General features: G+C 33.9%; 1 protein-coding gene across 2 annotated transcripts in view; it reads right to left on the bottom strand.

Moving 5' to 3' along the window:
- LOC126816847 (kinesin-like protein KIFC3) overlaps positions 1 to 14,676 on the bottom strand; it is a 55,650-nt gene that overhangs the window by 10,916 nt on the left and 30,058 nt on the right. For both annotated transcript variants that reach the window (XM_050543618.2, XM_050543619.2), the window contains 7 exons: positions 7,966 to 8,054; positions 6,787 to 6,979; positions 5,271 to 5,530; positions 2,730 to 2,870; positions 1,981 to 2,184; positions 1,313 to 1,498; positions 97 to 375 (listed from right to left, as the gene is read on the bottom strand). In XM_050543618.2, coding sequence (XP_050399575.1) covers positions 97 to 375; positions 1,313 to 1,498; positions 1,981 to 2,184; positions 2,730 to 2,870; positions 5,271 to 5,530; positions 6,787 to 6,979; positions 7,966 to 8,054 — 1,352 coding nt within the window. The remainder of the gene's footprint in view (positions 1 to 96; positions 376 to 1,312; positions 1,499 to 1,980; positions 2,185 to 2,729; positions 2,871 to 5,270; positions 5,531 to 6,786; positions 6,980 to 7,965; positions 8,055 to 14,676) is intronic.

Below are 14,676 nucleotides of genomic sequence, written 5' to 3'. Positions count from 1 at the left end.
CTTGAATCCATGACAGCCATGTGATGTAAAGCGTATGCATTACAACTACTCGACCACCCAACACTCACCACCTGAAACAAATAACACTAATCTTACCTCTTTCTTCACAGTATCAATGGTAACCGCTAAAACATGGGGAAACTGGGAAGCTTGTTTTCTCAACAAGCGATGTGACTCAACAAGTTGCTCAAACAACAAATTAATGGCGGAGATCTTGGAGTGCATCATTGAATTCTTTAACCGCAAATTCTTCATCTCTTCTTCAACTTCATCTTTAACTTCCTGGATACGTTTTTCTCGCTCTTCCTTTAATTCCTCGACTATTTGTTCGTGTTTCTCTTCCATATCAATCACTTCCGTTACATTCTTTTGTAACTATAATAAAAATAATTTGAATTCTTTTGTAACTAAAATAAAAATATTGGATACATCTTGTTACTAGAAATAATTTGAATTCTTTTGTAACTAAAATAAAAATAATTTGAATTCTTTTGTAACTATAATAAAAATAATTTGGATACATTTTGTAACTAGAAATAATTTAAATTCTTTTGTATCTATAACAGAAATAATTTGATTTATTTCGTAAATATAATAAAAAAACATAATTTAAATTCTTTTGTAACTATAATTAATTTTGCAACTTCAATAAAATAAATTTGAATTCTTTTGTAACTATAATTAATTTTGTAACTTGAATAGAATAAATTTGAATTATTTTGTAAATATAATTAATTTTGTAACTATAATAAAAATAAAATTTGAATTCTTTTGTAACTATGATAGAAATTATTTGGCAATTTTAATAGAATAAATTTGAATTATTTGTAACTATAATTTGAGGTCTTTTGCAACTATAGTTGATATTGAAACTAAAATAACAATTTGGATTCATTTTGTAATTTACTTCATGTAACTACAATATAGAAATAATCTTATTGGGATCTATTTCGTGTAACTACATGTATAATAGAAATAAATTGGATTTTGACTAATTTATAATAGAAATATTTTGAAAAACATAGCCACATAAAGCATTGGGGGTGGGGGTGGGGAGATGTCGAACCGTATCAACATTCAGCATTCCACAACCTTCCATATCATAGTTCCTGACCCCCACTGAAAACCTTGTGAACACGGTAGAGAATACAGTTAGTAACAGATTTTATTTTCAAATTTGGGATGAAGAATTGCGGTCATGAGAGGACAAACCCTGTTAATATTCAGCATTCTGCAGTCTTCCATTCTTGAGTTACAATGACTACAGGTTTTCTGCAAGATGAATACCTACAAACATTCCTCTCTTTTTTACCTGTTTTAGATATTGTTTATTTTCTTCTTGTAATTCAGAGATTTCATTGGCTGCTTCTGTATATTTTTCTTTCCAGTCTTGTACATCTGCTTCTAATGTGGATTTTTCTTTTTGACTTTCCGATAATTTTTGATTCAGTTTCTGAGATTCTACTTCAACCTCTACTCTTTCGATTTTTGTCATTACCTTGAAAATGGATTTTTTAGAATAAACGGATATAGATACAAGTAAAAACATTTTTATGAAATTTGTTTACATGCAAATAATAAACAATACCCATTCATCAATATTCCACACTTGGTTAAATTTGTTTCCATGGAAACACAAATATGAATAAATCTGAGAAATGTCTATATCTATAAGCAACCAATGCCACTGCTATAATAGATTGATGTTTGTGCAAAGCTTCATAAAAAAATCTTGAACGGTTTATGAAATATGCTTTGGAATCAATATTGTATACAAAAAATCAAATTCCAAATTAGCAAAAGTACAATAGGTTGATGTTTGTAGTGTGTACAAAGTTTCATAAAAAAAATATCATGAAGTGCCAATGAGATATGCTTAAGAAACAGAACCTGGACGGACAGAAGGACAAAGACCATTTCAATATCAGTACTTTAACTTCAGTTCAGCGTGGATTAATTACTCAAAATAAAATTTGTTACCTCTGGTTCCCGAGCTTGTAAACATGTGACGTCTGCTTTTGTGTCCCGCAACAGACGTGAGATCTTTTGATTTTCTTTGGATAAATTAAGTAATTCTTCACGGTATTTAGTTTCTGTTTCAGATAAAGTTGATTCTGCTTTTGATAATTTACTTTGAAAACCCGATAACAATTCTTCAAGTCTCTCATTTTCTTCTTGTAAAATCTGAATATAAAATTATTAAAACTAAGGAACATATCTAGATTAATATTGGGTGTATAAATGAAATACAGAAGAAGTACCGCCTTGCTTCCATTTGTATAGTTATCCAAGCCTGGAAATAAGGCACCTGTCACAGACATTGTCAGGCACAGATTCACACTGTGTAAGGTACACTCCCTCTAGTGCTAGTCATTTTGTACTGATTTGTTTTTCTTCTGTATTTTATTGATTTGATATCTATAATTATATATCCGACACCAAGCTCAAAATTACAGGTACTGGGTTGGTTGTTATTTCTAGGTCCAAACACTTCCATATATGATGGTCACTTTGATTTCATTTGTGAGCATTCAAACAATTAAATTTATACCTCCATTGAGTGAAAACTTCAACCAAAATTACAGGTACTGGGTTGGTTGTTATTTCTAAGCCCAAACACTTCAATATATGATGGTGACTTTGATTTCATTTGTGAGCATTCAAACAATTAAAATTATACCTCCATTGAGTAAAAACTTAACCAAATTTCTAAGAAACGAAAAACGTACCTGAATTTGTTCATTCTCAGAACTAAAGCCAATGGAGGATGCTCGAACATGATATTTACCAATTTCTTTTTTAAATCGATCCGTTTGAATTTTGTTCAGGTGGTTTTTACCATTAATAGATTCAATTCCAATATCAATAATCTAAAACAAATAACAATTAAAATTTAATATCCAACTGGCTTCAAATACAATCTTTCTTTTTTTTTATAAACAATATTTATATTCAGGATGTCTGAATGGGATTGGGGAGCAAGCTTAGCCTATGTAAAACCTCTCTTCAAATACAATCGATTACTCATCCAAAAGTTGTCACATCTAAAATATTACATGTATCTTTGATATAGAACACTGAAGACGTGACATTAAACAATGCTTAAAACCAAAACCAGGAATTGTATAACACAAACAGGCATCAGGTTACAGACTGCTAGTCTAAGACATGATGTTGCCATGATTGATGTCTAAATATTATCAATATTTGAAAATACATGAAATTGATCTGCATTTAATTTCCTTTAAACATCAAGAGCTAAATTTGATTATTGCAGGTCTTTCTTTAGGCTTGAAATGTTATCTAAATTATTAATTAGACATTAATTAACATATCCAGACCATAATAAACTCTCGATGACATTGGTAGCCTGCAATACTTACTGGATTAGAATCCGGTCTGCTGCTTCTGATTAAATCAAAAAAGGATAATCGAGACTATGTTTTTTATCATACCGACTTCAGTAATAATGATCGAAGCTAGGCCGAAAGTTCAATCGCTTAATTCTTGGTTCATAGTGGATCAAAATTTGACTGAAATTTTCAAATTTTCTTTAAATTATCTGGTTTTTACTATTATAGTGAGAACTTCCAGCTCTTTATCTAATTTCCCCTAATGTATCTTTAAACAATTTATTTTTCTATATTAGTATACATTCTTTCAAATATTTGGCAATATCTTTTAGTAACTGAACTGGATATACACATGACTGTTTACTACTGTCTGATAAATACACATGACTGTTTACTACTGTCTGATAAATACACATGACTGTTTATTACTATCTGATAAATACTAGAGAATCCTAGTCGAGACATCACTCAGAATATTCCATACAATTGTGTAAGGTGTATTAATGTGTTTCATGGAGTGAAGAACAGAGAGAGAGAGAGAAATGGGGTTTAACGTCCACTCGACACAAACTAGGTCATTTCGGGACTAATGTGTGGTTTTAATTTTTATTTTAGCAGTGGGAGGAAACCGGAGGACCCGGAGAAAACCCACGAGGTTGGACAGGCGAGTAAAGAACAAGCCAGGTATCTTATCCTAGGAACATCTGTGACAAAGGGGGAGCTGCGGCAGCTCAGTGAGTAAGGCTGATCCCAATGTTGGGCGAGAAAATTTATCGGGATTTTCTGGCATGGTTCCCCCCGTCCTGGCAAAATTTCCCTCATGGCACACTGTATGGTGTATGCTCGTCTTCATTAGCCCAGTCGGAACAGAGCAGTAGACGTTAAACCCCATTTCATTTCTGCTACATAGGTTAAGTTTATCCAGTCTGCATATTGACAGGTACTCATGAGTAGACAGAACAGTTTAACAGAAGATGTCTGTGTCCTGTGACAAAGATAAAGGTTATCCAGTCCTTATACACAAGTAATTAGTCCAGTTTAACATAGTAGGCTTGTGACAAAGATAAAGGTTATCCAGTCCTTATACACAAGTAATGAGTTCAGTTTAACATAGTAGGCTCGTGACAAAGATCAAGGTTATCCAGTTTTTATATAGACAGATACTGATTCCAATTTAACAGAGGATAAATATGACATAAATCTAGATTATCCAGTCTTTATATACACTGTAACCCAGGTATCGTTTAATCTTGTGTATCTAGCACTAATTTCTTTCACATTCGTTTGATATCAAATCTTTGTTTAAAAATTTGTAAAAAACTGTTTAAAATCACCATAAATCGTTTAATTTGTACTTCTGTCCAGTTTAAAGATGACCATTCAATTTTGATAATGAGTGTCCAATTTACAATTTCTCAATCATTGTTAAAAAATAAACAACCCAATTGATTAATGATTTATAATGATTAATTTTTGAACAGTGATCAGGAAATTAAATACTTGTAAATTGGACACTCATTATCAAAATTAATCAATCAGCTTTAAACTGGACACATGTACAAATTAGATGATTTTGGGTGATTTTAAACGATTTTTACGAATTTTTAATCAAAGATTTGATATTAAACGAATGTGAAAGAAATTAGTGCTAGATACACAAGATTAAACGATACCTGGGTTACAGTGTACTGAGTCCAGTTTAACAGAGGATAAATGTACCAAAAATCTAGATTATCCAGTCATTATATACAAAGATACTGAGACCAGGTTAACAGAAGATGCCTGTGACAAAGATCAAGGTTATCCAGTCCTTATATATATAGCTACTGAGTCCAGTACAGATTGTGACAAAAATCTAGGTTTATCCAGTCTTTATATAGACGGATCTTACTTGAAATAACATCATATAATACTTACATTATCTTTATTTTTTAATTTGAGCAAATCGTCTTGTATACGAGAGTTATCTGTTTCTATTTTACTCAGGTTTTCTTGTAATGATGTTATTGTTTCTACATGGTCACGTTCACAGATCTCAACTTGTAATTTTACCGTTGCTAATTCCGAGAAAAGTTCAGACTTCTCTTGTTGAAGTTGTCGAATTTGTTCAATAAGTTTACTTGATCCTGTTTTTGTTTCAGGTGCTTGTTTCGTATCTTCTCGGTTCGAAATGTTTCCTACAAGATAAAGTCAACTATATATTGGTTACAGAGTGAAACTATATCGAAAAATCTATTTTTTTAAGCATGCAATAACATAATTTTTGAGAGAATGGGGGTAAATGAAAGGAATATTTAGAAAAAACTTCACATGAATGGTATGACTCTTAACTCAATCTGATTAAAACACAGATCTTATTTTGTTTATTTTTTATAGTTTAAAATTTCGTTTTATTTGTCTGTACTACACTAGGATCTGGAAGAGTTGTTATATAACATGCGTTCTGGATGGCGTGAGGTATTAGCCAATTATGAAACCATCTGTTACGACAACTTCTTGGTGTGCCATGTACGGAACTGTGGGTAAACCACTAGAAAAGTCAACGCTGATTTATTAACTGGGGTCAAAAGCCACTCTACGACCCCTGACATGGCCTTTCAGTAAAACTGGTCAGATCTTCATGTAGTGTAGGCCATCGAAAGTATAAAGAAACGAAACGAAATATAGATCTGTATTATAATCAGATTGACTCTTATCTTTCTTATTTGACTTTAATTATTAAGAAAAGTGGTCTTGACATCTAATAAAATAACATAACAAAGCAATATGATCATCTAGAAAGATATAGACATTATAAAATCTTATGGTTCTTTACCACTGACAAGATATAGACAGGTGTAAAATCTTATGGTTCTTTATCACTGACAAGATATAGACAGATGTAAAATCTTATGGTTCTGAACTACTCACAAGGGCAAATTAGGCTGGAAAATCCCAAGGAACTTTCTGGGCCAACACTGGGATCGACCACAACATGTACAGGGGACCTCAGTTTTCGAATAATCAGAACAACTAGACACTGTCCCTTGTTCGGCTCAATGACAGACTTTATGGTACAGCACGCACATGCTAACCATTTGGCCACCCAATCCCCTATTCTGGAAGCAGCTTTATGTCGCTTGTTACCGTAACCCAGTGTGCCGCTAGATCTTCCAAAGTGTGCTGTGAAATTTTCAACCGCACCATGTGATCCCAATTGAGTATTCACTGGTGTCTACTGGTAAGTTAAAAGCTGTGTTTTTCTTTATTTAGTTTGAATCATGCTATGTGTATATGACTAGTTTGTGTCTGCCGTCTATGACTTGCCATATTTTCATATATATTTAGCCAGTTGTGCCGCTATTTTTTCATGTGTTCCAAGGATTGCCGTGGGCAAGAAAAGGTTGAGAACCACTGCTGTAACCAGTTATTCATATTATTCCCTTATAATTACCATGTATTTGTTCTTCCAGTGATAATATCTTTGTTTCATGTTCCGCTATTATTTCCTGTAAGTTTGTGAGTAGTGTTTCTCTTTCTGCCAGCTGAGTTTCATGTGATTTCTGTAAGATTTTTTGAAGTTGTTTTTGGGAAAGGTCATCTTTTTCTAGTTGTGTTTTATAAACTTTGTTTTTATCTGTTAAATTCTGAAAACAAATAATTAAAAATAAAATTAATAGTAATAGTCTACAATCAATTGGGCAATTTTCCGACATCCCTGTCATGACAACATGTTACACCCTAAAACATTGTTGGCATAAAAATCTATCTCTTACTTTCAGCAGGTACTTATCATACTGGACAGTTTTGAGCCACTGATCTTCACCTACAGGATTTGAATGCCTTGAAAACTGCATAAGCAAGACTGGGGTAGTTGAATCTCTAACAGGAATATCAGTTCAAAAATGGTTCAGTTGAATTCAGTATTTACAAAGTTATGATGACTTAAAAAATTTGCAACATTTGACATTGATTGCAGACAGTATAAACAAGGTAATGTTCAGGGCCACCTACATGTTTTGGGTAAAAGCTTTTGATTGCTCTCTTTTTAATCCAGTAATAAATTAGAGGACATTTTAGTGTGTATTAAGCAAGAGAGAAAAAGAGAGAAATGGGGTTTAATGCCCACTTGATACAAACTTGGTCATTTTGGGACTAACATATGGTTCAGTTTTATTTCAATAATTTGCTTGCGCGTAGGGGTCTTTAGCAGTGGGAAAAAACCGGAGGACCCAGAGAAAACCCACAAGGTTGGCCAGGAGACCGTACTCCTTATCACGTACAACCGGGGAATTGAAACCACGCAACTTGACTCAATTACAGGCTTTATTGTTCCGAGTGCACATGAAAAAATGGGCTTCTGATATCCAATATTTAAGACATAATGAAAATTTTCAAATAGGCATGCTTCCTAGTGCCATTTCTAATGAAGCAACTCGATCAAATGAGGCTAAACATAACTCACAGTAGAGAATACTATCGGTGTAGTTTCTTTAATTAAACAAAGGGTATATGCTCTAATCAATATGGCAAATATTTTTTCAGAGAGATTCTAATCCATTTAGTTTTTATTTGTTTTATTTATGATGCATACATTTGCGGTTCTAATTCATCCATACAATAATATTTATACCTTTATTTTCAATAAGAGGTCATCACGCTGTGTGTTTCGTTCTTTTAAAGCTTGTTGGAGGGATGCATATTCAGCTGGACTTCTTTCCTCTGAAAAAATAAATTGATAATACAATTTATTAATTTAACAAAAATTTCACTGAAATGAAATGGGGTTTAACAACCTACTTTTCACTGACTAGGCTAATGGAGGCCGGGATAACGCCATGCAGTATGCTTAGAGGGAATCTTATTTCAAATTCCAACTGTTAAAGGTTCTTACACGAACATGAGTCAGCTAATGGTTGTCAAGTTTTAGGAACAGAAGATGTTTTCTTGGTGATATCGCTAATTTATATTAGCAATTAAAATATATTCTTGAAAATCATTGGTTGCATTTCCATTCCCCATTGGTGTCCCAGTTTTGACTGATCAAGTGAACATCTTGTACCTTCAGTCAGCAATACGGTTAGTTGTACCAATGATGACAAAGTACAGTTACGACGATGAACGAGTCTCATTGCAGATGGCACAGTAATAACTGTTTTCAGATAGTTTTGTTGTCGTTGGGCAACGCAAACCTTGCTTTTAAAGGAAATTTTTGTTGTGTATATTGTAGTCATTTCATATGGTCAAAACAGGACAAATTTTAAAATGGTCTGACATAAGTTCAAGACATTACTGGTGACATTTAAAGATGATGTTATATTAAGATAAAGAGCTGACTGTTCTTGCTACAATAGTTCAAACATAGATAATGCATAATGAATATACATGTGTATTGAAAATTTCATTAAAATTACTTTATTCCAAGAAAAGTTATTACTGTTTGAAGTTTTGAGAAGATGTACCATAGATTGTTTTACCGTAGCAATGGTACTGGACAATTGAGACTAAGTCTCTATTCACCATTTTTAAATTATATTAAATTAAATTAAAGTTTTTTAGTCCATTTAAGTCTCGGCCATCTGATGGTCTAGACCATTGATTATAGACTTATCATGTGAATAAATATCTAAAAAATAACTTGTATACCATTTGAAGCCAGAAAAAAAAAGAATTGCAATGGGCAGATTTAGCTCTTTAAACATACACTATGCAAGAGCTAAATCTGCCAATTGCAGGTCTTTCTTTAGGCCTGAAATGTTATATAAACTATTAATTAGACATTAATTAACCTATCCAGACCATAATCAACTGTCAATGGCATAGGATACTCGAGATTTGGACTAGATTAGAGCGGTTTGCCATTTAAAAATTTTATTTAATAATTGGAAAGCGAGGCCAAGTCTCGAATATACCAGCGCCCTGGTTACCACTATGCACACATCTTATCAAAACTACACACAGTGATAACTTGGCTCAGAATGAAGTAATTTCAATCAAATATTTTCATTTTACATTACATGTATCTATTTTTGAGCTATTATAGTAAGAATGGTCAGTTCTTTATCTAAATCTTACATAATGTATCTTTAAGGAATTTGCGTCAAAATTGAGGTGTGTGTAATAAAAGTTTATACAAATTAACATTGTAGAATATATATAATTTATGACTGGTGTAATATCAACACAAAGGTTGTCATGGTTCACTTCAATTTTATAAAAACACAAATAAATAGGTTTTACTTTAATATTATAAGATAAATAATACCCATCCTTAAATTTTAAATATATGTAGGTATTTGAGACACCATTATCTCGTAAGTGAAGAAATGTATTTTACTCTAATTGCTATAATTATGAATCAGATCCTTAAAGGTACCCAAAGTAGTACGATTCGTTAACAAAATATTCAATGAGAGGGGTAGACACGGTGGCTTAGTAAGACATTGGATCGCTAACCTGGACGTCCCATGTTCTATCCCTTTAATAATAGCAATTTATATTTCCTCCGAACCGAAACACCCTCCCTGTTATTCCTACAAACTGATACAGGGTTTGGATGGCTGAATGGTTAGCGTGTGCGCCCTGTATCATAAGGTCTGTCATTGAGTCGACTGGCATGCTTTCACGATTCCCCGGTTGTACGTGACAAGGATTAGGGTCAATTCTTTAGGGTCACCTGTCCAACCTCATGGGTTTCTTCCCACTGCTAAAGACCCTTAAGCGCAAACGAATTATTGAAATAAAATTGAACCATATGTTAGTCCCGAAATGACCTAGTTGTTAAACCTCTCTCTCTCCAAACCGATACACATGCTCTCCATTATTACTACAATCTATAAGGGTGTTTTGTTGAAAAGGATTAAGTATACATCCCTTTATAACATATTTACCAACACCTTTAAGAAGATATACTGATAAGAGATGAGTTATTTAACGGGATTTACTATTATAGTATTATAGCTAGCCTGGGGTGTTATAATAAACCATGGGTACCGATGGTGAATAATAAAAGATGATCGTTGTTATGATAAGAGTTTTAACTACTATAACTAACCAGTAATATACACACATGATAACATGACCATTAAAAGCTGGACATCTTATCTTCAAGGACAGTGTATTTAAATTTGTAGAAATGAGTACAGTTCTTATGACCAAAACGTTTATTACAATAGATCTGGTTGATTGAAAAACCCTTAAAGTTTCAATCACTATATACTGTTACATATGATGTAAATATATGTGTGAGAGAGAGAGAGAGAGAGAGAGAGTCTTTAGTAGTGGGAGGAAACTGGAAGACCTGGAGAGAACCCACGAGGTAGGACAGGCGACTCTACTCCTTGTTACGTGCAACCGGGGATTCGAAACCACGCCAGATGACTCAATGACAGATCATATGATACAGTGCGCATATGCTAACCATTCGGCCATCCAACCCCCCAGGAAATATGCCTTTTGAAACTGGAAATACATTTACCTGATAGTAATACCAAACTAATAACACAGTTTGAACCTTAAAAATGTGCTTGGACCAAGTCTGGAAATAAGGAACCTGTCACAGACAATACCAGGCACAGATTCAGGCTTTGTCAGACACAAAACCTCTGGTGCCTGTCATTTTGTTCTGCACTGATTAGTCGTTTTTATTGATATTAATAATATACTGAGCGCCATTAATAATATACTGAGCGCCACACAAAACCTCTGGTGCCTGTCATTTTGTTCTGCACTGATTAATCGTTTTTATTGATATTAATAATATACTGAGCGCCATTAATAATATACTGAGCGCCATGGAAAACGCATCACTTAGTTTTTCGTACAACAAAATGATCCTGTAAACATATCTTATTTATTTTGCTTCTTATTGTGAACAATATTCAAATGGGAACACATCAATAAGAACACATTTGTACACTTATGGATGTTTAATCTGTAATCAACGGTACAAAGTCAGAGGGGTCAAAACCAAAAGTACGACACAGATGTCAGTAGCGCGTGTGTCCTCCACGGGCTCTTACGCACGCTGTGCAGCGACGTCGCATGGAATTTACCAATGTTTGAAAGAAGGCCTGGAGCAAATTGTTCCATTCTTGGACAAGAGCAGCTTCTAAAGCAGCAATGGTGTGCATCTGTGGTCTTCGATACAGATGGCATCCCAGACATGTTCTATCGGTGCCATGTCCGGAGACATGGCTGGCCAGTCCAAGACCATACTAAAACAGGCGGTATGCGGACGTGCATTATCCTGTTGGAAGTGCTGAAGTTGTGGGTGCACTCGAAACATCGGAACAACAATTGGTTGCAAGCATTAACGCGACCCCTGCAAATGTGAAGCGCGGTCCGGTGATGAAATGTGAAGCCTCCCCACACCATTACACTTCCCCCACCCCATCGATTCGTTTCGAAGACGCAGCAGTCTGCAAGACGTTCCCCAAGATGTCTCCACACACGTTGACGGCCATCAGCGTGATAAAGATGAAAGCGACTCTCATCACTGAAGAGCACACTTTGCAAGTCTACTCTTCTCCATGTCTGGTGTCCTTGAGCCCATATCAAACGCCGCTGACGTTGATGATCCTTGAGGATAGCTCCAACATAAGGTCGTCGGGAACGGAGTCCTACTTCTCTTAGACAACGTCTTATGGTTTTGGCACTTACTGGTCCTTGTCTTCCCACGACTGCTGCACCTGTTCGAGTTGCTGGGCGGAATCTGTCACGCAGATGAGTGACCCGGATGTAGCGGTCTTGAGCCTGGGTTGTAACGCGTTGTGGACCAGGACGTTGACGGTCACGTGTGGATCCAGTAACTCGAACACGTTCCACCAACCTTAAAATAGTGGACTGATGACAATTGAAGTGTCTGGCAATAGCACGTGTAGACATGCCAGCCCTGGACATTCCCATGGCTTCATTCCGTTGATTTTCAGTAAGTCTTGGCATCTCTAGCTCGATTCCTTCACACGTTCAACAACAAATTACGACAGATTGACGTTTCACAGTTCATGTACTGCACATTAAGTTGAAAACATGCTTTTAAAGGGCTCACACACAATGCTGCACGTGAATATTGGGTTTTTCATGTGTATCTCGTGCAATTTTTTTTTTGTGCACACGGGCCGATATTTTTTGCGTTTGGAAGCATTGTGTGAAACAATAGTTCATAGTATTGCATAATATTATACATACAAAACCACCTAGTAATAAAATATTTGGGAAAAAAAAGTGATGCGTTTTCCATGGTGCTCAGTATACATGTCCAGCACTAAGTTGAAAATGTCAGGTACTATTTCATTAGTGTCTGACATTTTGTCAGGTATATCTAAAACCGTTATTTCCAGGCCTGGCTTGGACGACTACAAGACTTGAATGACACACAGTAATCATAATGTCTGTCCCATTGCATCTCTCAGTTTTGATAATTGTACATTAAAGTCAGGAGTAAACCCCAAATATTTCACAAATTAAGGGAAATATATCTATTTTAAAGATTCGTTATTTTCAGAAATCTGAAAATACAGTAAAAGGGATAAAAAACAAATACATCATATGAACTGAATTGAATATATTTCCGTTGTTAAACCCCATTTCATTTCATTTGAATATATTTCAATATTATTTGAATAGTAAAATTAGCTTTTATTGTGACCACTAATTTTACCACTTTGTGAAAATTACAATAAAACTACAGTAAGTATTAAACGTTAATATTCAGGAGGTGATTTTATATTCAAATATTGGCTCGTAAATTTTTCTAACCTAGATTTATTTCTAACAGAGGCTCAACTGTTCATACATAGGATCTTTTAATGAAAAACAAAACACTAAACAGTTAAGCCCCCTTTTATTTTGTAAGGGCTAGTAACACAGATATTTTTGTCCGTTCATATTTGTGATACTGTAGACCTTTAAAATATTGTATCTATATTATTGTTCAAATACAATTCAACCAGAACATTTCAATGATGTAAATTACAATACAGGGGTCAAGGGGGAGTTGCGTCAAACTGTGAACATCTGTAAAAACTTTCCAACTCTATCAATATTCCTTTCGTTTATTTCCGATAAAACATTAGTCTGGCCTTAGTAAAATATAAATAGCAATGAAATATCATATTTGAAATAATGAGATATATCTATAAAATTGGTTTAATGAAAGTTTAAATTTTTTCTTTTATTACATTAAGATTATCATTCACAATAGCACGGATGTACTTTAATAGACAGATTACTAAAGAATTTACCACGCAACTTGTCTCCAAAAAATTGGTTTGAAAAAAACATCTGACATGAGGAAAGATTATGAACATTTTTCTAGTATTTTGTTATAAAACTAATCAAAATGTCAGACACCGTGAAACATTAATACATTTTCTTTTCAGAAATGTAACATTAAAATATACAGATGCTCATTTGCATAGCAAATATGTAGGTGAAACACATTTATCATGACAGCATCTTTGACATAAAGAATATATTTTATTTTTTTACAAAATGCACATTTAATTTTGTTTTGTTCGTTTTTAAAAACATAATTAAAACAATTACTTTTTAACTTATTATATGTAAAAACCTTATAAATGATTACACAACACAGGATCTTACTCAAATTAAATATATACCAAGCTCTAATTTTTTACATACAGGTAAAGATATGTGATGTTTTTGCTGTAGAGTTGACACATTTTTCATTGGGAATGAATGACTGAATGAAGTTCATTCAATGAACTGGGGTTTAACATCCTGCTTTTCTGCACCAGTGCTATTGGGCATACATCGTACAGTGTACCAAGTGAACTCCTACTGCCCAGGTTTCTTTTACGTGCATGACGATTTGTACATGTGATTTCTGTTTTCCATTCCATTCAAAGGACTAGACACTGTTCCTTGCCAAGTTGCCAGACCCTCTTCTATCCTGCCCCACTGACATTTTTAATTTGGAGGCAAAATGAAACTGAAATGGGGTTTTATTATATATATATAATGACTAATGTCCTATTTTTCTTCTCAGACTGTGATATTATATGAAGCCAATCGATGATGCTAGTGCAATAAGGTCAACAACTGTCATTTTACACAATCGGCCAAAAATAGTATTTGTGCATATTTTTACACCAGAACACTAAAATTGACATATATAGGGTGATAAAAATGATAAAAAGGAACAAGATGTTAAGAAAATCAGCTAAAAATGGATTTGTTTGAAAAATCAAAAGATCTTATTTAAAAACAAAGGCAATTGTCCACCTTGTTGTACTAGCATCCTCAATAACTGTAATGAAGGGTACAGATATGTTTCATTGAGGTTAAGGATACTGAAAAATTATTTTTCAAAAAAAAATTA

The sequence above is a fragment of the Patella vulgata genome, chromosome 3 (assembly GCF_932274485.2).
Source record: "Patella vulgata chromosome 3, xgPatVulg1.2, whole genome shotgun sequence".
In the NCBI taxonomy this organism is placed as follows: domain Eukaryota; kingdom Metazoa; phylum Mollusca; class Gastropoda; family Patellidae; genus Patella; species Patella vulgata.
The sequence above is the reverse complement of the archived record's forward strand: the minus strand, read 5'-3'. Positions and strand labels throughout refer to the sequence as shown.